The sequence below is a fragment of the Bremia lactucae genome, linkage group LG10 (assembly GCF_004359215.1).
Source record: "Bremia lactucae strain SF5 linkage group LG10, whole genome shotgun sequence".
Lineage (NCBI taxonomy): Eukaryota > Oomycota > Peronosporomycetes > Peronosporales > Peronosporaceae > Bremia > Bremia lactucae.
In genome coordinates, this window is record NC_090619.1 from 4,772,223 (window position 1) to 4,797,967 (window position 25,745).

Sequence of the window (25,745 nt, forward strand, 5' to 3'; positions counted from 1 at the left end):
GATCGTGTACGCATTGCTTGGCGATGTAATACACGAAACGGGCTGATATACCTGGGCAGTAATTTATCACTGCCCACATTCGTCACTCCATGTTTTGATAGATTTACCGTAGACAGTAGGATTAGGTCATTAGCATTAAATGTAATCCTGTTTCTTCTTCCATTTTATCAGAGTTTCGTTTTTGTCGGTTCACCGCATCAGCGATGGAATCCTGTACGAAACGGACCACTGCTTTTCAATCCAGCAGGGAACCACCTGCTGACTCAGTTTATTTTTGTTTTCAGTGCGACCGGTTCGCACTGCGGTGATATCAATCTCCTCACTATTGAGAGTGTTATCGTTCTTATTAAAAAAAATACTTTCGATGCTGAGTCTTTCAGCATCGCTAAAAAAGTCAGTAATAGCATTATTGTTATTTCTGAGTTTGTCTACTCAATTTAAATTAAATCAGCATTGGTATTCTTCGCTTTGACCTTTGGGCCAATGCATGATGAGCAAGAGCTAGAAGGTTATTTGCTCGAGTGAGTCCCTCCTCTCCTTGAATGAGAGTCACTCTCAAACAGGGTACATACGTGGGTGGTGTAAGCTATTCATGAAAAACGGTGTATGCTTTGTAGAAGCATGCACTAAGGTTGTTGATGGCAAATTCTACCATCGGCAATAACTCGCTCCAAATCTTAAAAGAGTGGACATATCCGCGAAGTATCTCTTCGAGAATTCGGTTTGCACGCTCCGTCTGACCATGACCATCTGTTCCTGGATGATCAGAAGTTGACACCCCCTGTTCCGTTATAGAGACCGCTTCGTCTAGCAACATTAATTCTAGCCGGTACAGGTGGGTCTTAACAGGACTGTCTGCATGACCTTTAATAAACCCAGTTACCTGTGTTTGTTGATCTTTTGGATGACTTACGATACAACTGACCAGGTATCGTGTATGTTGGGCATAAGCGTGTAGATAACGCTTGCCCTGCTTCAAACCTAGGAGATCGGCTCGAGCTCTGAATTCGGCCTGTGGCGGCTCAAATGTTTGTCTGAGCCGGGTCTGAAAGACTTCATACGACCCAAAAACTAATGCCTCGTGGAGCTTGAGCCCCAAGGTCCAAGATTCAGAACGATCGAATAAGTTGGACATGCCAAATTTCATTCTCGCCGCATCATCACTGATACGACGAGCTTCAATGGCATTGTCTGATTCGACGCTGAAGCGTCGCCCCATTAGCAGCATGTAAATGCTGCTGTCTCAACAATTCCATCTGTTGTTCTCTCAACACCTCTGTGTGTTAGGAGCCTTGCTGGTGAAGCAACGCTACTTTCACTTGAGCCCCGTCGAGTTCGTGTTGAATGGACTCGGCTATGGGGCCGCATGCTGTTCATCTCTGCCCAGAGTGAGCAGCATAGCGCCAACGGCTGGCCCGCTTACGACCGAACTCATTCGCTCGATCGCTCCCCATTCGAGGTCACTCAAATGAGGAAATCTCTTACGCGTTGCGCGGTAACCTTCTTGACACAAGAGTGCAGAGGAAGGTTTCTAATGAAGCTATAGGTCTTTAGCTTTAAAGGTCTAGACTAGCTAAGTATGGCGCCTCCATGCGCACCGCACAATCGTGTCTGAAATGATTGGCGGGGTTGATTTAGACTTAAATCAACCTTTTAATAGTGCTAATGTTTAATTGCATCAATAATACCAAATTTGGTATTGTTGGAACTATTTAAGGCAAATTAATAAAGATAATGATTTTGCTTTTTTTATTCATTTTCTACTAAAGGAGAAAATATTAAGTGTTAATTCCTCTTATAGGACACCCCGTTACGGCAATCATTGAGTTGCTAATTGCTCCTTGTGCAGTCGCCATCACGGACTACTGCGTGAGTGGCCGGAGCTAAGAAAAATGATTACGAGAAGGTGTGGGGTCGGGATATAAAAAAAATATCTTAACTACAGTCGTCACTGGCTTACGACGGCCTTGATAGCGTTGAAAAACAACATATCGATAATTCTTTCATAACGGTTTAAATTTAACATTCTATAGTTATCCAATATTAATTACACCAATGTATAGAATACTTATTAAAAGCTCGGAAGTAAAAACGATCCGAAAGAACCGGTCCGAAAAAGTTACCGGTAAGAAGTTTGTCTCTCCTTAGCCATGCACGCGCCCAGCTTGGACGGCAGTGAGCCGCCGGCGTCGGATGAAGCCAGCGCCTCGGAGCTTAAATATGTGATTGAGCGCGCTGAAGAAACAGGCGGGACAGTCGATTTTCCGGAGCATGAGGAGTGTGTGGCTGTGCTCACAATGAAGTGTGGCGAGCCTCTCATGGCGGTGCGTAAGAAACTCCACGACGAGATTCCCATCTCGTTTATTCCGGACGAAGGATTTGGCGTGTTTCAAAGCAAAATTGAGCGTCATTACGGCAAGCTCGGTCCGAATTACATTCAAGAGCGTCGTGCAATCTATTTAAAGCCAAGTAGCAACGCCACGCAGTCCAAGTACGTGCAATTAACCAAAGAGAATTTCGATCCCCTCCTTCGCGTGCGTTGGAAAGTCGCACGGAGTATGAAAGTAGAGCTTAAGTACGAAGTGTTTTGTTACTTTGTGGATACAACCGTACGGAAAGACAAGAAACGATTATCAATGAAAATGTATCAACAGCACCAACAACAGCACTTAACAGACAGTAGTGTCGACGCCATGGTATCAAATGGCGCGACCGGTGCCACGTTGTCGGCAAATAATGCGTCGTTTATGCCGTTTCCGCAAGCGGGAACCACAGGATTTCCACTCATTCAGAGCTACGCCGACATGTCGATCGAGGGATCATTGACGCCAGGGGGCACAGCGACAAAGATTCGGTCCTTAACAGGTCTAAAGAATGGACCGCGAGACGACAATCTCTCGGGTCCTGATCGTCCTCGAAAGATTGCACGCAGTACCCAAATAGGAATTGGTCCCGATCAATTGCCATTGGACGGCAATGGCGACGATGCAGTGTTCCATACGATTCCATTTCGAATTCATGGGTTCGTAGTGCCACTCGAAGTCGACGTGAGTGCATTAAAACGGAGTCTGGGATTAACACGGCCACTTTCGGATACGTCTGTAACCGGCGAAAGCATTGATGCGACTTCACATATATGACGAGCCTCTCACGCGACTCGTGACGATTGTAGCTACGCACAGCACCCGAGGCACGACAAGTAGGACCTAGTTGTGTGTGGCCATTTTAGGAGTGAAGGTGCTTGCTTAATAGCCAATGGCATTGCATTGATTCGGGCTAAGTAGTAGAATTGCTATACGTAATATTACTACGATATTGCATTAATCCAGTCGGGACATTGCTATTTTCGCACGAATACAACTCGAGCTGAGGGTGCTGCTGTTTGAACGACGGCATGCAAATATTATAAGCTTTGGCAATTTATGTTCGCGTCGGATGCGATTGATTTTTGCAGCGCCAGCGAGTGTCTCGGTGGACACAACCATTGCTGCAGACTCTGGGATTACTATTGCTGGACCATATGGATCTGATATTGGGACGATCTCGGCAACAATGTGTGGGTTTAGAAAAAAAAGATACTCACGCACAGCTCTTGCTCGCGTTTCCATAGGCTCCAGTAACTCTGCGTGCGACTTGTTTGTTAACATACTATCGGCCGTAATACCCACAAGAAGTCGGTGGGCACAAATACTGACCGCGAGGGAAAGTAATTTTTTGTGTCCCGTGTGCAAATGATCAAATGTGCCCCCTAAAAGGACCAATTTGTGCAGTGACAGAGTTGTGTGCTCGTCCTCAAAGTAGTTGATCTCGCGTGCCAGTCTTCTCTCGACATGGATTGCTAATGAATGATATGTGACGGCCAATAATTCATCGTGCGCAAAGCGCTGGGCAGGAAGCTGTTGCATGTCAACCATAGCGTCCTCACCAAATACGGCGTTTAATTCTGGTCGTAGCAAAATGTCCTCCCATGTTTTAGTGCCCTGATTACCCACAATTCTGTGATAGATTGCATTTAGTTTGTTACCATTTTGTGTAATACTTAAAATTGAGGTCATACCGAATATCCAGAAATGGTTTGTCGAGAGCGCAGGCAACGTCCCACGCCATGGTGTAGAGCTCGCTGATGTAATTGATCACTTCGCGTTTAGTTTTACCCAACACGAAGATATAAAGCGTTTTAGAGACGGACTGACTCGCTTGTTCGATTAGAACGTCGTTCTTGACTAAGTCGCGGAAGTTCTGAGGCACATAAATACGCAACAGGCCCACACGGATGCCAACTCCTTTTGTATTATTGGTTGGAAAAACCGCGCGCTTGTAGGACCAGCCTACGACTATTGCGACGCCGGCAGCTATGACAAGTGCAGTGCTGGTTCCCGAAAGCACCGAAGCGTCTACGATGTCACTCGGCAGCAGCAGCTTTTTTGGCATCTCCGGTTACAATTTTTTTTTGTCAAGAAAATGGGTACATTTGGTGCAGTTTATGTAGCCGATTCGTAGCATCAAAGCGTATTACGTAAAGTGGTTTGAGGGGGTACCTAAAATGAGGGATGACCTTGTATTTTTTTCCACGGATATAATTTCTTAGTTAAATTACTGTCTTTCAACACCGGGGTACACTTACGATACGTGAACACATACCTGCTCTTTGATCTTGCAATTTTGATCACAACAAGGCAGCGATTGACTTCTATAACCGCGCTAAGATGGTGTCATACTAAAAAGCCACATAACTAAAAGACACTTTGATACGCTTCATGATACTCTCAAGAAAAGCCACTATGAGCCATGTAATAAAAAAATGTAGCATGTAATCCCTGTACCCCTCGTCCCTTCCTATCAATCACATACGTAGAAACATGACTTCAAGGTCGCTATTTCTTTCATTTGCAAATTCCCTTCTTCATGACGTTTCCAAATCGCATCAATTACGTCCCAGGCGCCCAGCGACGGAATCCAAAATGTATCATCACAACGGCATTCTCTGGAAAAGAGATGTCTGATGAATTTAAGCGACTGCCGCCACGGCGATCGCATAGGAGCAATACCATCAAATCCGAAGGTTTTCAAGAAGATTTAAAGTCGATGCTAGCTGCCATGTCCTCTTCTCAGATTGACTCGGAAACTCTTGAAACGATGCCAATGAAGGAAGAAAGCTTTGTGTTCGTGGAACAAAGCCGCACTCGATTGCTAGAGGACCAAACCTTTCGAAATAATGAAAGCTTTCAAAAAATGTTAAAACTCGCCAATAACGCGGAGACCGAAAGCAAGTCAAGTGAAGTCGACCCGCTTGCGTCAATAGTTGACCGAATGCCGAGCTATCAAAACTTGAATGAAATTGGCGAAAGCTTTTCTGAAAGCGAGACTGATCGAATGCAATCCATGCAGTCGATGGCCTCGCAGAACAACATGGATAACGTGGCTGAACAAATCGAAGATCTTACAATTAAAGCTCGGTATTCCGAAACTATGAAACAGCTGCAGGAGTGGGGCCAAAGAAGAATGGTGCAATACGAATTAGCCCAGCAGTCGAGTATGTCCGAAGCAAGTGATGATGGTCTTCCATTGCTCACTTTATCGCTTTCGCAAGTCTCTCCCTATGCTATGGAACTTGCAGCTCGCAATAATGTACCCAAGAAACGTTCGAGTTTATCGAAATTATCAAAGAAATTGATGCACGATTGGTTTGAACATAATTTGCATCATCCGTATCCGACAGAAGAGGAGAAGGAATCCCTTGCGCAGGAAGGAGGCATTACACTAGAGCAAGTGAATAATTGGTTTATTAACACACGCGGTCGAAAGTGGAAACCCATGATTAATCGACTGATGGCCGAGAAACAAGCTGGAAACTGCTCGCTTTATGACAAGATGGCCAAGAAAATTGAGGAACCGTACCACAAATGCGACTAAGAAATGGATTTCAGCATTTGAGACAGGAAAGTCGATAGAAATTTCGTACTTGTCGACCCCGTTGTTTTGCTAAATAGATTAGAGCAAGTTTTATCGTGCGTCCTTGATCTACGCAGTATCGAGGGACCTTAAACGACACTTTTATGATCAATGCTATTGCTTCTCTGTCAAACTACGCGTTTATTTGACAACTTCTATGTGATTTCTTAAATCTTTACCAATACATGTCTGCATTTTACCTCCGCTGGCCGTCTCGAAAGCGTTCAAAGAAAGCCAGCATTCCGTCATCAATCTGCGGCGTCACGACTGACAATGCTCGAACAAAATGGTGTTTTGCCACAACAAGAGCGTCACTGTCTTCTTCAACTGCAAAAAGAGCCGCTTCGCGACAGAATGCGTGAAGCTCGGCACCTGAGAACCGAGCGGTTGCAATGGCGATTTCTGGCAAGCTCACGTCGGAGGCCAAGGGTGTTTTTCGAGTGTGGATTGCTAAAATCTGTTCACGAGCGGAGACGTCCGGGGGAGACACGTACAAGGCTCGGTCGATCCTTCCAGGTCGCATCAAGGCCGGATCCAGTAGATCAGGGCGATTCGTAGCAGCTACGACCAAGACACGCTTCAGAGGCTCGAGTCCATCCAACTCGGTCAATAGCTGACTCAATACTCGGTCTGTTGTCCCGCTACTACCTCCTGATCCACGTGTACTCGCAAGAGCATCAATCTCATCAAAAAAGACCACTGTTGGTGAAGCTGCTCGAGCTTTGCGAAAGATATCCCGTACTTGCTGTTCCGACTCGCCAACCCACTTGCTAAATAATTCCGGACCTTTAATAGCAATAAAGTTCATGCTGCTCTCAGTCGCCAAGGCCTTTGCTGCCAAGGTTTTGCTACACCCAGGAGGGCCATACAACAGCACGCCTTTTGGCGGTCGAATGCCCATTCGTGTAAAGGCTTCAGGGTGCTGCAGCGGCCACTCTACAGCTTCTCGTAGAGCTTGCTTTAGGGAACTCTGTCCGCCAATATCGCTCCACAAAACACGCGGCACATCGACAGAGATTTCACGTAAAGCACTCGGTCGAATCCCTTGCATTGCCAGCTTCAAATCTGCTAAAGTCACTTGAAATGATGGAAACGAAGCAGTGCCAGCCAAAATGGCTTCAGTAGACTCGGACTCGCCTACAAACGCGCGATGAAGAGCTACGAGCGCAGCCTCTTTGCAAAGAGCGCTAAGGTCTGCTCCAACGTAACCATGTGCACTTGAGCTCAATTGGAGTAGCTCGGACTCAGAGAGGTTATGTGGCAAACGTCGTAAAGCCACTTGTAAGATTGCCAAACGGTCCGTCGCTCTTGGAATGCCAATCTCAACTTCTCGATCAAATCGTCCTGGTCGTCGCACGGCAGGATCAAGAGCATTCGGCCTGTTTGTCGCAGCTAATACCACAACCTGACGGGATGTGCTCAGCCCATCCATTAACGTGAGCAAAGTCGCTACGAGTCGACGCTCCATATCACCCACACGCGAGTCACGTTTGGGACAAATTGCATCCAATTCATCAATAAAGACAAGTGACGGTGCTTCTCGAGTCGCTTGTGCAAAGATTCCTCGTACATTTGCTTCACTTTCGCCAACAAATTTACTCACAATCTCCGGTCCGTTGATCGTAAAGACGCGTGCTTTCAATTCACTCGCCAAAACTCTTGCAATCAATGTTTTGCCAGTGCCAGGAGGTCCATAGAGCAACACTCCTTTTGGAGTGGGTAATCCCACTTTTTCAAATAGTTCGGGATTCTTTAATGGCTGCTCAATGACTTCACGTATGGCCTTAAGTTCCTCCTGTAGACCTCCAATTTCTGCATATCCACGTTGTACATTTGTACTCATGTTCTTAGATGTGTCTATTTGTTGCTCCTCTTGATTCTGGTCCCATGTTACTGTCAGCACTGTCGTAGCAGCGGCTATTTTAACGATCTTGTCGTCTTTGCCACGATCGCCATTTACTTGTTGAACCCGAAAAACTGTATTGATTCCATGCATTGGCAATGAAACGAGCGCATCTTGATGAAGTAGGGCACCGTCAATCATCACGACGATACAGCGCGTTAGCAGCATTCGTTCCTTTTCTGAGAGCTTTTGTTTGTAGTTGGACGCTCGAGAGACGAACTGTAGAGCCACACTTTTGGCTACAGTACATGATTCTTGTAGTAATTGGATTGTAACGATTTCTACGTGTTTTTCAGCTATTGTTGCCTCCCAAATGAAGCTCAGGCCGACTCCACGTCGTTTGATCTTGTCCATGGGCCACGCGAGGCCACATAGTAACAGCTCCGGTGGATCAATGCCCTTCGAAGCAGTATAAAGTTTAACGTAAGATCCTGGTTCGACGCCATACTGAGCGATGTCGCTTGGGTTAAAATAAACCTTCGACACAGTGCGCGCCGAGCGTGCACCTGCCCGCACGAATTGCACCCGCGCTTCCATTGATTCGACGATCCCCGAGAGAGTGACATTGGCCAAGCTGAGTGAATTATAACCAATCAGTACATAATTCACTGCAAGTGTCATAGAAAATGATTTTACTAAAAACTCACAAAATATTGTGACCAATCAGTGAGCAATACTTTTCTGCAAATTACTGACCAATCCGTGGATTCCCTGTAAGTTCCCTGCAGATTTCTGGCCAATCACTAAATATGTCGATTCGACAACGATGTGATAGCCAAAGTTGATGCGAGTTTTCGTGGCTGCAGCTTCCGATGGCTGCAGATACACAAGCGAAGAAAGACGATGCATCGCCATCACGTGTATTTGAGTCTATTTGATAATCTGTGTTTTTAGACCGCAAAAAATTGTCAAACACTTTATCTTTGAGATGCTGGTAAACGTCGTAGTTTTCCTCGGTCACGCTTTGTCGGTTTGAAAGAGTAAAGGCAGAGGTGCCTTGGCTACTGCTGTTTAACGTCGATGCGAGACTAGACGAATCAAATTCGGAATGTTGTCTTTCTGCTGTCGTCATGAAGCCACAGCTGGCAAGTGGCCGACGTCCAGACTCCAGCGCTGCCTTTACAAAATTCATCCATTGGTGATACGTCTGATAATCGGGAGCTCGAAATCGAATTCTCTTGGTGTGCCAGCCATACTCAAGTGCAAACTCCAATTTATTTGTCATTCGCGCATGTAGTGGCAATAAGCGCACGGGATGAATGCATGGGTCGAGAGGAATGTAAATTTTGCCACCGAAAAAGCTTGGACGTCGGATTAATAGTACTGGCAATGCTGGACGAAAATCCTGGCGATAATGGGTTAGCTGTACTGGCGCTTTTTTCCTGTATATCAATAAGTTCAGCAACTGGTAAAGTATGAAGGATGTAGTGATCGCACCAGAAGAGATGACACGTGCGAATTTTTAACGTGCCCGAGTATACGGGAGGTAGTGTGTCCATTGCAGGCAGAATGAACAAATGAGGAAGGTGAGACAAGTCATTAAGCCTGAATGCAAAGGGTTTAAGACCCAATGGTGGTGGCTCACCCGAGACTTGGTGAATCAGGCGCTTCGATTATTCTTATGGAAGGAGAAAAAATCGATCTTGAAGGAAATATAGAGTTGTCCTGATATGGAGATGTGCTACTGAATTTTGCATCCTGCTGTGTGGAGCGCAAGGAAGGTGATGCCACTGTCAGACAACATGGTCATCAAACTTTTGCGTAAGAACACAGTGATTAGTTCTCATTTGTGAGTCAATTAGATAATGTCACGGATTGCAAAGGCAATGATTTTGAAACGAGGCTTTTGAAATGCATCCAATAGACAGATGCAAGATTAGGGTGGACGGGTTGAGGCCACCTGTAAATTCTGTATAAATCCCACGCTCCCTATAAGAATAAACCAAAATAGAACAGAGATAAAATATTCAGTAACAATTTTGCCGTCTTCATTTATTCTAAATAACAGGCCCATCAGTCGATTTTTTCATTTGAATCAAGTAGGGTCAGTCCTCCATCTTTAAATACATCTGCACAGCATACAGCGACTGCTGTCATGTCATGTATTTAGTAAGCTCATAGAGCTCTCACCACAAAAGACTCATATGCCTCAACGCTATAAATTGCGCTGTACAATCCATTCAAATCCACGTAACGAAGTTGAGTGTACCAAAACAAAGGTACCCCTTCAATAAGAATAAGAAAATTAGAGAGTATCTGACTCCTCGGATGTCGCCATTCCGTCAATTCGCACTCAACAAATCACCACGAAACGATATAGCATGTACATGGGCATGTCATTAGCCAATTTCCCGTCTCGATGGCGAGACAGCACCAAAAGCCAAGTCCTAGGCGTTCAATGCCTCGTTTGATACCCACGCTATCAATGTCGCTACGAAGCCGTCGGGTCGAGCACCCAACGCTAACGTTAGAATTGCCTCAGCTTGACCGGTACCATGACCGGGCCGAGCGGGCCTTGTCAAAAACCGTCACCGCGTACGGCGCGCCGCCGCAAGATGTGAACCAAGCTCAATGGAAATGTCTTCGTTCACTTGATGGTGTGCGGCTTCTTCGTGGCCGTCAACTCGCTGCTTCTGGACAGATTCCGCTTCTTTGTATTGGAGCTCTTCGCGGGAGCTTTGACGATATTATGGAGGGCATCTATTGCCAGAGCACGGAAGAAATGCTGCTTATGAATGCCATTAAATGTCCACGAGTATCGGAGAGTGCTGTGCTCTATAGCGTGCAGCGCCAAACCGTGTGTGAGCCATACGTGTTTACAGGTGTCAAGTGGACGACCATCAAGACATCTGTCGCTAGCAATCGGGATTTTTGTTACTTTGATAAAATGGGTCTCGTACGTCAAACGTCTGGCAAACGCATGGCTTACCACATTATGCAATCGGTCGAGTTGCCAGAATACCCGCACACAGCCGCGCATAAGCGCATGGAAGCGTCCTTATGTTACATCTTTGAAGAGTTAGAAACCAATGTCGTGGGTGTGTACATGCAGGGCGAGATTGAAAACACGGCATTGTCGTATTTTGCCACGTCGGCGGTTTTAGATTTATTATTGGCATTCACGAATGCCCTCGAGTGCACACGAGCCAAGAAACTCGCGGAAATGATGGTCGTCGCCCCACCAGGTCGCTGGAAACGTCGCGTGTCGCGCAAATTTTGTGATGTGTGCCGAAGCAATCGGTCGTTTTTTGACACGTTGCACGAATGTGCCAGTTGCCATTTGCAATATGTATGTAAAAAGTGTCGAGTACTGGAAAATGTGTTTGCACGGGATACGACGGTCAATGCACAAATGCTGCGAGCCGAGTTCTGTCGCATTTGTATTGCAAAGACAGACACTATGTCGATTGAAGACTTGAGAGCAGAAACCTGTGGCTTTAGTGTGTCTGGACTGCGTGCGGCGGATACTACGAAAGAGCCGGAGGATGTCGACATACCAGGGAGCGTTCGGTCCTTAACTGCTTTTACGCTGAATATTACTGCTCGATTGCAGGACCTTGGGACCTGCAGTGACCATCATCCGTCTACTTTTTTGTCGACGGAACAAGTGTCGATGTCAGATGATGAAGACGAATTGCTAGGCGAAGGTCAAGATGTGCTTAACTCGATTGGAAAGAAAAGCAAGCAATTAATGCCTTTAGACAAGGAGTCGACTGATACGTCACGCTTTAGTTCGCGCTCGACGACGTCGACGACGTCGTCGTCGCTTTATCAAGAGGAGAATGACTCGGAGCAGTATCGAATGTCATTGTTTGCACGATTGCTACAGGTATCGAATCAGGCGGAAGCAACGTATCATTTTACTCAAAAACAATCGCTTGTGGCGAACTCAGTTTTGCAACGCAATCGCTGATGGTTGTATAAGTAAGACTGGCTGAATGCGTAAAACTCATGTTACGCTATAGTTTCTGCCAAAATATGAAAAGGAATATTTTTAATGAGCGGAAAGATTTACTATATTTGCATTTGTATATGCAGTATTTGTGGAAAGATTTTAAGACTGCAAAACATGTCACGTTGTAATGATTCACAGCTTAGCGGCAAGTTTGAAAAGTTATGGCAACTTAACCATTTGACATATCAATGCATTGTTTAAAAAAATGGATATTCAAAGGTTGTATTATTGAATATTTCTTACAGGCAAAGCGAAAGATCATGTTTGCAGGCGCCAAGTACAGCGACAACTTCAAGAAATATGGCTACTTGAATTAAGTTGGATTTGACGCCTGCGTGTCATTTGCGTCATTAATGTAACGGGGCACTGCCGACTTGTACTGCTTCAGTACAAGTCTCCACTACGCACTGTTTCAGTGCGAGTGGTGCCTCACGTCACTTCACGTACACTAGTACGTGCAGAGAAAGACTCGCTTTAAAACGCTTGCTTTAAAGAGGGTTAAAAGTAAATTGTATTTAACATAATTAAGTTCTTCTGTTTCTATCTATTTAATACTCACTTAATTATAAGCTAATACAAACCATGTAATAAAGTCTTGTCTGTCTTTCTCTTTGCGCGCGTCCAGTGCTGACTGGACGCGGAGCAAGTAGATGTAATGGCCTATATCTACCAATGGATAAGCTTTTCGAATATTACTGTGTTATTAATATTTTTTCTCCAAATGTTTATTTACCTTTTGGATAATATATTAATTAACAACCTTTAAGTGTTAATTTCAGGTAACGAAGAACCCCGTTTCATCACCCCTCCCTTAAACGACAATCACTTTGATTGTCATTGAATATAGTGGTCACTATAAGACCACTTCATTGAAAACTATGTTGATTGGTCGAAACCATCATTTTCAATTCAATCGCATGGTTAACAAGTCCATGCGATATGCGAATAATGCGGCGCCTTCGGCTGCGGTACATGCAGCCGCGGGCGACGCATTATTGTCTCATTCGGCAGACGTTTCGTCTGCCGTACTATCATCTTCTCCCGCAACACTAGATGATGCGGGCGCACGTGGTGTGTCACCACGTGAGTGCGACCCCTCTTTGGAGGTCGACTATGAATGCGGGTTGGACGAAACGGCCGACTCGGGGAGAGCAGAACAGTCGTCTGATCATCGTGAGGCAGATTACTACTATGAGCCTTCGTATGAGGGGGCTCAATCGGATAGACGTGCTAATAGCATTCGCTATAGCATGTTTGGTTCCGACGATGAGGATGATTCGTAATCGCCAGCACCGTCTCCTGTGCTGTCACCCGCACTTATCTATGTGCTGTTAATAAGGAGTGTCGTCGTAAGTACGAATGCGCACGAGGCGTGCGGGACGACGATGGGAACGGCGGCCGCTGACTTTGTGATAGTATCATGCATGCATTGTGCAAAACGATATACGGATTTGCGGATGCGTGGACAGGAAGGGTAGCGAGTGAGAAGTAGGTGAAGGCATACTGGAAAACAAAATCACAACAGTGCCTAAGATTTCAATATTGAATAGGTTATGAGCCCAAAGAGAGACGGCAACGACGACAACAACGCGGCACAGTCACCGCCGGCAACTGGTCACGAAAGGGCCTCGCCGGAGCCTGCTGCAGTCGTCATTCCTTCCGCTCACGCAAGGAGCGCGGACTCTGAAGCGCTGGCCAGGGATCTCGAAATGCTGTCCGGAATAGATGCGAGGATGAAGATGATAGAATCATCTCAAGCAAGGATTGAAGAGGACGAACGGATGCGCGGGGCGGAAGAAAGTAGAATCTTCACCTCCATGCTCGGCGCTGATTTTTGCCGGGAGGCTACATCGTGGAGCCCCGGACCTCCGCGAACGGCATGAATTACCGCAAGCTCGACGTGCGGGTGGACGGTTTGACGACCTAAGGATGGAGGCGCGACACCCTGCGCAGCAATGCGCCGAGCCACTTCCGCAGCCATTTCTCAGCTGCCGCCATATCAGCCACAGCCGATGCCTCATGGGCCGCCAGGGCCACCGCAGAGAGTCCCTGCGCCAACGCAGTACTGAACACCGGATGCGAGGTAACGCAAGCTTGCGATTTGCAAGTTTGACGGCACCGGTGTACGTAGGACTAGAGTCAGGTTTCTTCGACTGGGGTAATACCTTTTGGCGTCAAGTTGACATGGCACAAGAGTCATGTGGCTTCCTGTGGCGCGAGAATGTCAAGACCGACATGCTTGGCAATACCGTACTGGGACCGCCGAGCGTTACTACAACAACCAAGTTGACTCGTGGTGAACAGTGCTGCCGACGCTGCAGTACGTGATGCAACTTATGCTAGACACATTTAAGACAACGATCACAGCAGCACAAGCCATGAAGCTCTTTACAACGAAGAAAGAGATCAAGCGTTCGTGGCCGGAGCGCTACCTTTACCTAGTGGCCACAGATGGTCGCGGAGCAGCAAGTGCTGGATAACATCGTTAGGTATGCGTCACCCGAGCTATCGACTGTATTTTTGGCGAAGTATAATACCCACCGTCTGGACTATCTTGTGCACGCGGAGGAGCTAGCTTGCTTAGCCCAAGCCATCGAGATGGAAGCTCGATCGGGTAGATCTTTCGGAAACGACGTTGTGGCGCACATCAATGAGTCCAAGGTACGCAAAAAGACGCGCACTTGCTATGGATGCGGTAAGGTCGGGCACGTCAAGGCTGAATGCCGCAGTAAAAGGACTGAAGATTCTAATGGCGGTCGTCGCGGCTGGCGTGATGGAAACATGGTGCTTTCTGTTGGCGAAAGCAAAGGAAGCAAGGACTTACGTGCCGTCAAGAATGACCTAGCGATTGCGATAGGCGATGACACCGGGGCTAACGGTTGAATTCTCGATAGTGGTTCCAGTCGCCACCTCGTCAGCGATCCGACACTGCTGCTTGACTCACATGATTGTGAAGAAGAGTGTCACCTTGCTGACGGCGAAACAATTAAGCTGTCGCGGGTTGGCAACGTGGTGCTGACGGTGCTGACGAAATATCAGCAGAAAAATGTGACTTTAACCAAAGTTTTGTTTGCGTATGAGCCAGCGCGCAACATTATATCATACGTTAAGCTCGAATGCAATCGATCCAGCCTCATTTACAGTGGGGTGACGCACAGTCTGGCGAGACGGAGGGACGGTGAAGTCGCGTTCGATGTGTCAATTAAATTTAACGAAATATACGCAAGGACAGTGCACTCAGCGCAAAAAAAGGGGGCCAAATGATGTGTTGATGGCGGTTCAAATGCGAGAAAAGTTAGCCGACGAGACGAATGCTGTAATGCAGACGGGCTCACTCCTACATTTCCACCAGCAACTCGGACATCTCGCTAACGACAGCATCGAAATTATGATCAAGGACCCAGCATCTGGTATCAAACTCACGGATACCAAGCGGCCGATTTGTATCTCGTGCGCGCAGGAGACAAAAAATCCTTAGTCGTGGAAGGAGACTGGCGAGAAATCACCCATCGATAGAATTGGTAGAGTAATATGCTCGTTTCTAAAGGGCTCGATGATGCCGAAAAACTGGCTCGGGCACCGTTATCTTGTGAACTTCATAGATCACAATCGAATTACGGTCGCGTCTTTCAAATGCCGAAAGATAGGGTTGCATTATAAATTTGAACACATTCTAGCTTTCTTCGAACGCCGGTTCAATTGCCGTATCCACGTGCTTCGCACAGAGGGGCGGTGAGTATTCGAACGTTGACCTATTCTGCAAGTCGACAGGCGTCGCGCGGCAAACAAGCGAGGCGAGAAATTATGGATCGAAGGCAAGGCGGAGCGCATGCACAGGACGGTGCTGAACATGGCGCGCAGCATGATTTTTGCCAGTCGTCTTCCGGTGTCATTTTGGGGGAACGCGGTCGAGTATGCTGCGTGTATACCCAATCGCAGCCCGAGCAGTTCAAACGCAAAGCGCGCATCACCGATGGAGGTTTTGACCAAGCACGTGCCCGACCTGGTGATATCGTTGCTTTTGGATCGATCTGCACGGTTTACCGGGACTTCGGCAAGAACTCGCTAGCGCAACGGGCACAAGTTGGCGCCACCATCAGTCGCACTGATGAGACGAAGGGGTTCAGGGTGATCATACAGAAGGAGAACAAGGTCACGGACACACAGCATGTGCGTAATATTGAAACACAGCGCGGAGCAAAATAGTCAGCTTCACCGCGCACTCGAATTTGAAGATTAGACGGCCGTGACAGACATATCAAGTGCAGTCACTATTGGGCTTAACGCAGTGCCTGCGACAAAGATTCCTGCAAAGGATGAGGCGTCTAAACGGAAAATATGAGCTGGCAAGAAAAGTCGGAGTCTTGGACGCGTACGGCGCATAGGACGCGTAGTGCGACCAAGCGGACGCATGGATCAGGGGTCAGGAGGAGTTGGCGCAAGAAGAAGGTGTGCAACAAGAGAACTTGGTAGCGCATGTGTACGAGCGCGACCCCAAAAACTATGGGGAATCGATGCACAGCGCAAAAAGGACGGGCTGTGAGAAGGCAATGCAAGAGGAACTATAAGCTCTCAAAGAAAATGGCGTATGGATCCTTATTAAGGGACCCACGGGAAGCAACGCATTGCACACGAAGTGGGTCTACAAACGAATACAAAAGCTGACGGTCTCCTCGAGCATTTGAAGGCAAGGCTTGTGGCGTACAGAAATGAACAGGTCTTTTGGGTGGATTACCAACTCACCTTCGCTGCCGTCATGGATATGTCAACCGTGAAGTTGATTTTGACGCTTGCAGCAATCCGGGGGGTGCCGGCGAAGTACGGAGACACCCCAACACCTACGTCAAGGCAGACAAGGAAACCCGCTTGAAAATCCAGCTGCATGTTCCACAGGCGATGGAAATCAGCGAGGAGATTCTCAAGACACTTGGCGCCACACACAAGAAGGATAAGGATGTTTTGTTTGAGCTGCACAAAAGCCTGTACGGCCTTAAGCAGGCCGGAAAACTTTGGAGCCAATTCTGGCACTCTCGATTGATGAATGCCGTTTTCAGCCAGTGTATTCGGGACATGTGCCTCTACTGGATGGTCGATGGCGGCCAGCTATTCGTCGTGGGCGCGACGTGGACGACCTGCTGGCCACCGAAACCGACACAGTTGCAGCTGACCGTTTCTTCATCAAGCTTTGAAGCCTAGCCATAAATGACCTCGGCGACGTCAGCAAGTTTCTTGAAATGCGTGTCGCTATAGAAGACGACGGCAGCTACGTACTGGAGCAATCGGAAGCGATAGGCGAGCTGTTGCGCGAGCATGGACTTGAGAAAGCCAACTCGACGCGAGCCCCGATCGGGTCGGACTGCTTCGAAGTGCAGCCAGAAGATTGCGCGCTGTTAGGTGCAAGTGTGGATGGCGAGGGTCCAAGTATCCGGACGTTTCAATCCCTTGTCAAAAGTCTTCTTTGGGTGGGGCGCTGCACGCGGCCGGACATCGCGTTTGTCCTACATAAAGTAACGCGTCAGACCCATCAACCACGGCTGCACGACCGCAAGCTCGCAAAGAGGATCATGCGTTACCTGAAAGGTACACGCGAATTCAAGCTGCGCATGGAGCCGACGAAGACTCGCGATGGCGAGCTGCAGCTTGAGTCCTACTCGGTCGCTGACTTCGCCGCTGACAAGTCGGATCGGAATTCCTTGACCGGCGGCATCATCCGGCTGAACGGGATGCCGGGCAGCTGGACGGCGAAGAAGCAGGGCGGAGTCACGCTTTCCACGATGGAGGCAGAGTTTGTCGCCGCGTCGGACCAAGCGCGCGAGCTGCTCGGCACTTTACGAAATCGAAATGCCGCTTACGCCCCCGATGGCACTCCACGTTGACAACCAAGCAGCGTTGAAGCAGTTGGCGGGCGAGGCATCGTAACTGCAGGCAACGCAATTCGACGTGCGCGACTACGCAAGGCGTAGTTTAGCCACGGCCCAGTACGTGCGCTCGATGCTGCAACTGGCGGACCTATTGACGAAGACGCTTGACGTTGCAAAACTTGCTGCACTGTGCAAGTTGATCTGACTTGGCTAATTGGGCGATAAGTCATGGCCAACGAGGAGTGTTGAAAAGGAGAGTGTTGCCGTAAGTACGAATGCGCACGAGGCGTGCGGGACGACGATATGTTTGGCGGCAGCTGACTTTGTGATTATATCATGCATGCATTGTGCAAAACGATATAGGGATTTGCTGATGCGTGGACAGGAAGGGAAGCGAACGAAAAGTGAAGGCATGATGAAAAACAAAAACAGAATCCTTTTACTTCAGTGCCTAAAATTTCAATATTGAATTTGTGCGTGGTGATAACGATGGCGTAATCATCTTTGTAGTTCTTATGGTACCCCTGCTTCAGTGGTTACCACTCAGGTGAGTGCAGACGTCAAAATGTCTCGTCTTGCCCCTGAGAAAAGGCGGTGGCTTTTGCTTGAACGGCTACTCAGTAGCTTGTCTGGAAAGACTACTCCTCACAATAAATATCCTTCATTTATTGCGAAAAAACTACAACCCAGCGCGAACAACTATCGCGCTCAAAAGATTATCTCGATGCTTATTTTAAGAAACGATGGAATAGTGGCAACAACAAGCAAGATAAAATCTCTTTGATGTAAGCCTGGAACGCGTTTATTCGCAATGTCAAAGGCATTGGACGCGAAGCCTGGCTTTAAAGACTTTACGCGATTTGCGTTAGGTTTGAGAACGAACTTCAACCGCTGGAGAACAAACAATAGTATCACACTCTTCGTGACGAGCTTTCGTCAGCTCATCGCGATTTCGAGAAACTTCGTGTTCGGCATGAGAATTGCCATGCTCAACATGAGAGTCTGACTCGTGATCACAAGAATCTTTTGGGGATTCTTGAAAAGGGTGGTCAGATCCGACCTCGGAAGAAACCGCGTACTGATGGTGCGGGCGGATCTGGCCAACGTAAAACGTAGGATGCGTTCGCATTCTTCGTGGCAAAACTATAGTGCACGCATTGCCTCTGCGATGCAGAACACGGAATGGTTCAATGAACTTGGGTAGTAGTCTACTCGTACCCACATTTGATGAACGCGCTAAGGTAAGTTTACCGTAGAGAGTAGTACTAGGTCATTAATTTTAAAAGAAAGAACATTTGCTGTTCCATGTTTGTCTGCGTTCCGTTCCTGAACGTCCACTGCGTTAGCAATGGAATCTTAATTGAAACGGACTACTGATTCTCAATCCAGCAGAAATTCCTCTGCTGACTCATTTGTTTTGTGTTATTCAGTGCGCTTTGTGTGCTCTGCCACGTAATTTTTCTCATTTTTCGGTGTCAATCGCTTCGACATCGACATCATTTGCGTCGTTGGAAACTTCGACGCGTGATGAGCATGAGCCAGAAATGGTTTGCTCGTGCGAGTCCCCCCTTAACCAAGGAATCTCTCCAGTTCGGTACACCTCTAGCAAAGAATAGCGAGGTGGCTATCCTTATTCGCGGGGTATAATTTCTACGTGGAATATAAACCAGCACGACTTAATATCGTCGCTATTAGGTTATCACGCCGACCCAATTTGGAGCCGGCTGCGCATTCCAACAGCGAAAATAATCCTACTAATGTAACACTCATTACAAATGTTCCGTCATCAACCTTGTTTGATGGCAGCACCAGAGTCTATATCCGAGGAGGTAGACACTAAATCTATCCAGTGCATATTTCATGGCAAGGAGTCCTTGTCGTGCACTGGGTAATTGCGTTCAGCTGGTTGCAGCTGACGTGATTGACAACAGACAACGCGCTCCGCGCCGTCTGTATCCTATTGTATTACGCACAGCCGACTGCAAAAATCTTTGGCGTCACAGACCAGATGGAATGGTCTATCTTGATCTGCAATCGCCAAGACGGGCGATTGCATCAAGCTTTGCTTGAACCTTCAAAGCGACGCTGACAATCAGCGTTCCATAGCCATTTCTCATCTTTTTTTTAAAAAGAGACGAGAGAGATGAATTGTCATCTCGCCATAGCTACAGGAGTACTTGTGCAAGTACGCATCTAATCCAAGGAACTTTCTAAGTCCCTTGACATCGCCGGAGCTGGCCAGTCGGTAATTGCCTTAAATTTTACGGATCCGGGCGCACGCCGTGTTTATCGGCGATGCACCCAAGAAGTGGAATATCCCTTGCAGCAAACATACACTTCCTGAGATATGCGTACAACTTATGCTTTCGCATAAGTGTAAGAGCTTGACGAAAGTGAGTTTTATGAGCTTCCACGTCCGTCTTTCCATCCATAGCCCGGCTGTGAACGAAGACATCGAAACAACTCGGTGCGAATTCTCGCACCGGTCTCAGAAGATTCGTTACGCATCTGTTGAATGTTCCAAGGGCGCTACTAAACCACTGTGGCACTACTAGCCATTCCCAGAGCATCTCAAATGGAATTCACTGCTGTGTACGGGATGTTCTGGTCACGCACAAGGATCTGATAAAGTCTATACATCATATTTATCGATGCAGTACTCTTAGACGTACCATCTATGATTACGTCTTTTCTGGGTATCGGCGTTTGAGCCGGTACCGTTGCAGCATTCAGTTTATGAACGCGTGCACCATCGGCCACCCTCCTGTGGCCTTTTGCACCCAAAAGGCCAGAGAGCTAAATGGGGAGGTTGACTACCTTTCATGGCCTGCTTTTAATCGATCGATAAAGAATTTATCAATCGCAACTACTTGTTCACGAGGCAGTGGCCACTGATTCATCACAGTACTTGAGCCCGGTTTGAGCTCGATCTCATGTCGAGTGCCTTTATCCTTAGGAAATTCGCATGGAACTGCTTCAGCGAATACGTCCCTGAATTCAATCAAATTCCTGTATAAAGGATTTGTCTTAAGAGACCCCCAGGATTAAGTAGTATCTCTCTCAATCCGAGTCTTCACATCATGGACACTTTCGTCCATCGTGGAGCTGCAGAGAGCTCGTTCATTCTCTGCATAAATTACAGCTGACCGAATATCGGTTACGTATTTATCCTCTGTGACGAGTACGCAGATCTGCTTAATTCTGCCACTAAGCAAATCTCTCAAGAACCGTTTAGGTTATTGGGTTGGCAATTGAGTTATCTCCGAATTTAACTTCGGAGGCGCATACAGATCAAGAGTATAAGCGCCTACTCTTGATCCGTCATTAACCATTACATTTAATGTCTCGGTTTCTTCCTGGGATTTATCTCCCGGGATGCTAAAGCCGAATCACTTTAGCATTAACTGTTGAGAAGAATTCTCCTCAAGTACGTGGGGACTTTTTCCCTCAACGTGTTTCGACTGAGGTTGCGCTATACAGTCGGATCCTCTACGGTCGACCCTCTACTCGACCTAGGATCAGCGTGGTGTTCCTTTTGGACAATTGGTATTCTCCTTGAATGTCGCCCGCTAGGCGTACATTCATGTCTCAATCCACTCGACTTATTCGAGTGGTGGACCTTCGGCGCTGCCTGTGCATTAGTATAGCCGCGGGCAGCTGACTCCACAGTGCGATTAGTAATCACACTTTTCTAACGACCGTACTACACATGAGATCATCGCACTCACTCGTAGTACATCCACACGCTTGTGGACGCTCTAAGTCGTTCATTAGATGGCCATCTGATGAACAAATGGCAGCATCTTTACAGATCGATGCTGCCAGCTGATTCTTGGCATATACTTTCTGAGCCAAGGTTAACCCAGGATGACATAAATATGTCATCCAAATTCAGCACGACGAAACCATCATCATTTTGTAATTCTCTAAACGTGTAGAGATATCTCACTACGCGTTTCATTACTGTTATCAATGCGCCTGTCGCTAGACGTACCGTCATTCTCGTTGGAGGGATGTCGCGCTCAACATATTTGAGCCTACGACCCTCTAGCGACTGGCGACGAATAAAGTTATTCGACGCTCCACAGTCCACTAGAGCTTTAAGTGACAAATCATTTGTCACTTTTAATTTCAAGGTGATGAGGGATACCTCATCGCCAGGTGCAGAGACACATAATGACTGTGTCTGGAGCAACTTTCATTAAGAGATTTGCAAATCCTCTTGAGGTTGCTGGATCAGTAAGGCGTTGCGCCCCTACTGACGCCGACCGTTTTTTGCGGTTCGCCTCACTGTTGGATTTCGCAACAACGTCAGACCCGCGACCGTTGCCATTTCTGGCATTCGGTCCATAAGAACGTTCATAACCCCTCGGTACTGGGCGTGGGGCACTACACTTATGAGCGTAGTCACCTAACTTTTGACAGCATTTGCATCTCTGCAATCGCTTATTGTTCGAGAAGCGAGGTCTCTCGCATTCGACGTAAGAGAGGTTATTAGCTTCTGGACCTCCAAGCTGTTGTCGTCTCGGAGGACGATATGATGACGAACTAGCTTGAGCCTGTCTTAAACTAAAGTCCTCCTGTTCCGCAACGGATATTGCTTCTGCAAGCGTATCCAGTTCCAAGCGGAACAGATGGGTCTTCACGGGACCGTCCGTAAGACTTTGCATCGACACCGTAATTAATGTGTGTTCATGGACTGGGTTATTGGTAATACAACTCGCTAAAAGTCGTATGTGCTGGGCATATGCGTGCACATCACGCTTGCCTTGCTTAAGTTTCAGAAGCTCTGAACGAGCTCTGAACTCAGCCCTTGGTGGCTCAAACGTCTGTTTGAGCTGGGTTTCAAAAGCCTCTAGCGACCCATAGACATATGGGTCGCGCAACTTAAGGCCTAGCTCCCAAGTTTTGGCACGACCTGCCAATTTTGATTGAGCAAATGCGACTTGCATTTGCTCGTCGACGATATGACGAGCCTTTATGGCATCGTCCAACTCGACAAACCATCTTGAGAGGGAGTCTTCTTCGACCCCCTATATTCAAAGATGTCTTTTTTTAGGTTTCGGGACGACGAGTGTGCGTCATCTCAGGTACCGGGTTTGTACCTGTTCTAACCTCAACAGTTCTGCCTGTTGAGAGCCTTGCTGATTAAGCAAGGCTACCTTCTCCTTCGCCTCGTCAAGTTCATGTTGTACGAACTTGGCGATGGCTGAATAGAGGGCATCTCTGTCCAAATTGTACAGCATGGCCAAGATGGCATCATTCCCTACGCCAAACTCATTCGTTCGACCGCACTCCTTTATATTGCACTTAGAAAGGAGTAGCTATCACGCGAAATGTGATGCGTATTTCCATTATCATCTAACATATCCATGTTAGATAATACAACCGTGGTCCTTGGACGGACTACAAAGTGCTACCAGGTGTAACGGGGCACTGCCGACTTGTACTGCTTCAGTACAAGTCCACTTCGCACTGCTTCAGTGCGAGTGGGGCTACACGTCACTTCGCGTACACTAGTACGTGCAGAGGAAGACTCTCTTTAAAACACTTGCTTTAAAGAATGTTAAAAGTAAATTGTATTATATATTATATATAATTCAGTTCTTCTGTTTCTATCTATTTTCTACTAACTTAATTGTATACTAATATAAAACACGTAATATAACCTGATCTGTCTCTCTTTGCGCGCATGATTGGACCGCGGAGCAAGTAGATAGAATGGCCTATATCTACCAACGGATTTCGAATATTACTTTATGAGATAATATTCCCCAAATATTATCTACCTTTAGGTGAAGCCTAGCTCTTCATTTCTTGTCTGTCTATTCCGATAGAGTGTTGGTAGTCCGTACCAATGGACTCCGTCTTCCCGTTTCTCAAAGCCGCTCAAGAATCAATGTATTCTAGTCATTGTCCATAAATTCGCAAGATAGTTTGTCTTATTGCAATTCAGGAGTCGATTACAGCCGACGGCAGTGCTTGTGTAACTATCCACCCGACAGTTTTGACTCCGTGGGTCACCTCGTGAACTGGTTTCGGATCGATATTCCGGTTCACGGTGGAGTTTTGGCAATCAGTGTCCATTTACTTGGAGCACAATTAAATATGTCAGCCTCTGACCATCCTGAAACAGATGGTCAGACAGAACCTGCATTGCTTTTCTCAAGAGATACGTCAAGGATACACCCACTTGTTCACATATTGGAGTGAGTTCTTGCCGATAGTAAAATTTGCCATTAAACAACTCAGTCTACGCATCATCAGAGCATACACCATCAACGCATACCCACCCACCTTGTTGAAGCGTAGTTCTGGTTCAAGGGGGGGGCTCGCTCGAGCGAAGACAAATCTGGCTCTTGCTCATCACGCATGGTCTCAACCGTAAGTGCAAAGGATACCGATTTAATCTAATAATTATTGAAATAGACAAATATAGCAATGAGGTTATTGCTGACTTTAAGATAAGATGCTGACATGTTTAGCATCGCCAGTGTCGATGCAAGTATGAGCAATGGCGCTCTCACTGAAAAGGAGAATGATATCTCCACAATGCGCACCGAGCGCACTGAAAATGAAAAGAAAACCGAGTGAGCAAGTCAATTCATGCTGGCTCAAGAGCGGTCGTTCGTTTTGTACAACAGTTCATCACTGATGCGCTGAATCGACATAAGCGAAACACCGACAACATTGGCCGAGCAAAACATTAGTAGCCCCAAGCCTATTGTCTACGTCTACAAAAATTACAGTAACGAATGTTGGCAGTATTAAATTACTGCTCATGTTTATCGGCCTTTTTGTGTAATGCACTGCCAAGGCAACGCATACACGATAGGGCTGCCTCGTAGGATGCGCACGCATCCTGAGAGGTGTGACTTTAACCGCCGCGTTTTAAATCCTCGACTCTTGGCCGTGACGTATCATTTAATCTTTCAAAGATGTAATTTCTTGACGAGCTGTTTTCATCTCGATGCAAAAAGCTTGACTCGTCTTTCACCAATTGGGCTATCGCGAATTCTGTTTGGCCACCAGACTCGATCAGCGCAAAGACATTGCACCGTCGTCGTCAACATGACGACGGTCCCATTAACGATCCACGTCCACATGTAGCTCGTGAAGGATGCAATCGCAATAATGTCGACCAACAGGCGGGTCCGACAAATGAATTATACCTGATTCACCCTCCTCTCCCACATTCATTTATAGACTCGATTATTAGAAGCGCTTCCTCGTGGAGTGCTATCTGAAGCACTGAAACCTCGTGAAGCGGTTTTAAATCACCTCTTCCTCGTGAAGCGTTTCTTGAATCACCGTGATGTAAGAATAGCTCGAGCGATTTATTCCGTTAGCTGGCGCAGGACCCCTCGTCAAGGGCGCAGCTCATGCACATGAAAAGGCAAACTCTGCAAAGGTATCCCATTAGGGAGCGTGTCTCTCCTATAAGAGGCGCGTAGGGTAATAATAATTCGCCATTCTTTCACGTACGCAAGAAACGCTTTTTAAGGTCTTTGTCGCCTAAGAATAGATCTCGTCATTCTGACCAAGGAGAATCGGAACATATATCTCCATTTGGGAGCGAAGCTCCCAAATGACATGCGAGAGTGAATATCTTAAAGCTGACGACGCTATCTTCGCCGTCTGTGTCATATTGCATTAACGCACAGCCGATTGCAAAATCGCTGGTATCACAGACAACATGAAATGGTCTGCTTGTCAGCAATAGCATCAAATTCTCAAAAATCTTTAATAAATTTCTTTGAAATAAATTTCTCAAATTTTTTGGTCCTCAACATCCAGCGGCTCATGGAGTTCTTAAGCTTATATTGGAGTTAAACGGAGTGGTAGTTCAAAAACTTCGCTTAATATTGGAACGCTGACAATCAGCGTTCCATGACCCTTTTACGTTTTAATCAACAAAGAATAAAAATGTTCTGTATTTTGGCGTAATTGCGTGAGTACTTGTGCAGATACGCCGCTAAGCCGAGGAACTTTGAAGTTCTCCCTTTAATCGCCTGGCACAGGCCAATCGATGATCGCCTTAATCGTTTCCGGATCCGGGCGTTCACCGTGTTTA

The 25,745-nt window shown here is 46.9% G+C and overlaps 5 protein-coding genes across 5 annotated transcripts; 3 read left to right on the forward strand and 2 right to left on the reverse strand.

Moving 5' to 3' along the window:
- Positions 1–2,085: 2,085 nt before the first annotated feature.
- CCR75_004397 (uncharacterized protein) lies at positions 2,086–4,597 on the reverse strand. The gene is made up of 2 exons (XM_067962483.1): positions 4,058–4,597; positions 2,086–3,996 (listed from the first exon to the last, which is right to left on the reverse strand). Exons 1-2 carry the CDS (start codon positions 4,429–4,431, stop codon positions 3,321–3,323), a joined length of 1,050 nt encoding a protein of 349 aa, XP_067818952.1. The 5' UTR covers positions 4,432–4,597; the 3' UTR covers positions 2,086–3,320.
- On the forward strand, positions 2,151–3,140 carry CCR75_004398 (uncharacterized protein; the record flags this gene model as incomplete). The annotated part of the gene is made up of 1 exon (XM_067962484.1): positions 2,151–3,140. One exon carries the CDS (start codon positions 2,151–2,153, stop codon positions 3,138–3,140), a length of 990 nt encoding a protein of 329 aa, XP_067818956.1.
- A 308-nt stretch (positions 4,598–4,905) lies between the features above and the next one.
- Positions 4,906–5,913, forward strand: CCR75_004396 (uncharacterized protein; the record flags this gene model as incomplete). Its single annotated transcript, XM_067962482.1, has 1 exon — positions 4,906–5,913. The coding sequence occupies one exon, from the start codon at positions 4,906–4,908 to the stop codon at positions 5,911–5,913; it is 1,008 nt and encodes a 335-aa protein (XP_067819036.1).
- Positions 5,914–6,148: 235 nt separating this feature from the next.
- On the reverse strand, positions 6,149–9,354 carry CCR75_004395 (uncharacterized protein; the record flags this gene model as incomplete). Its single annotated transcript, XM_067962481.1, is given in 4 exon segments — positions 6,149–8,463; positions 8,548–8,671; positions 8,682–9,237; positions 9,293–9,354. The coding sequence occupies 4 exon segments, from the start codon at positions 9,352–9,354 to the stop codon at positions 6,149–6,151; spliced, it is 3,057 nt and encodes a 1,018-aa protein (XP_067818953.1).
- A 926-nt stretch (positions 9,355–10,280) lies between these two features.
- On the forward strand, positions 10,281–11,768 carry CCR75_004394 (uncharacterized protein; the record flags this gene model as incomplete). Its single annotated transcript, XM_067962480.1, has 1 exon — positions 10,281–11,768. The coding sequence occupies one exon, from the start codon at positions 10,281–10,283 to the stop codon at positions 11,766–11,768; it is 1,488 nt and encodes a 495-aa protein (XP_067818954.1).
- Between the last annotated feature and the right edge of the window lie 13,977 nt (positions 11,769–25,745).

Bases quoted from the DNA above. Each gene is read 5' to 3' on its own strand.
- CCR75_004397 (XM_067962483.1), bottom strand. From the start codon at position 4,431: ATGCCAAAAAAGCTGCTGCTGCCGAGTGACATCGTAGACGCTTCGGTG. The intron at 3,997-4,057 runs GTATGACCTCAA...AATCTATCACAG, and splicing joins AAACCATTTCTGGATATTCG to AATTGTGGGTAATCAGGGCA.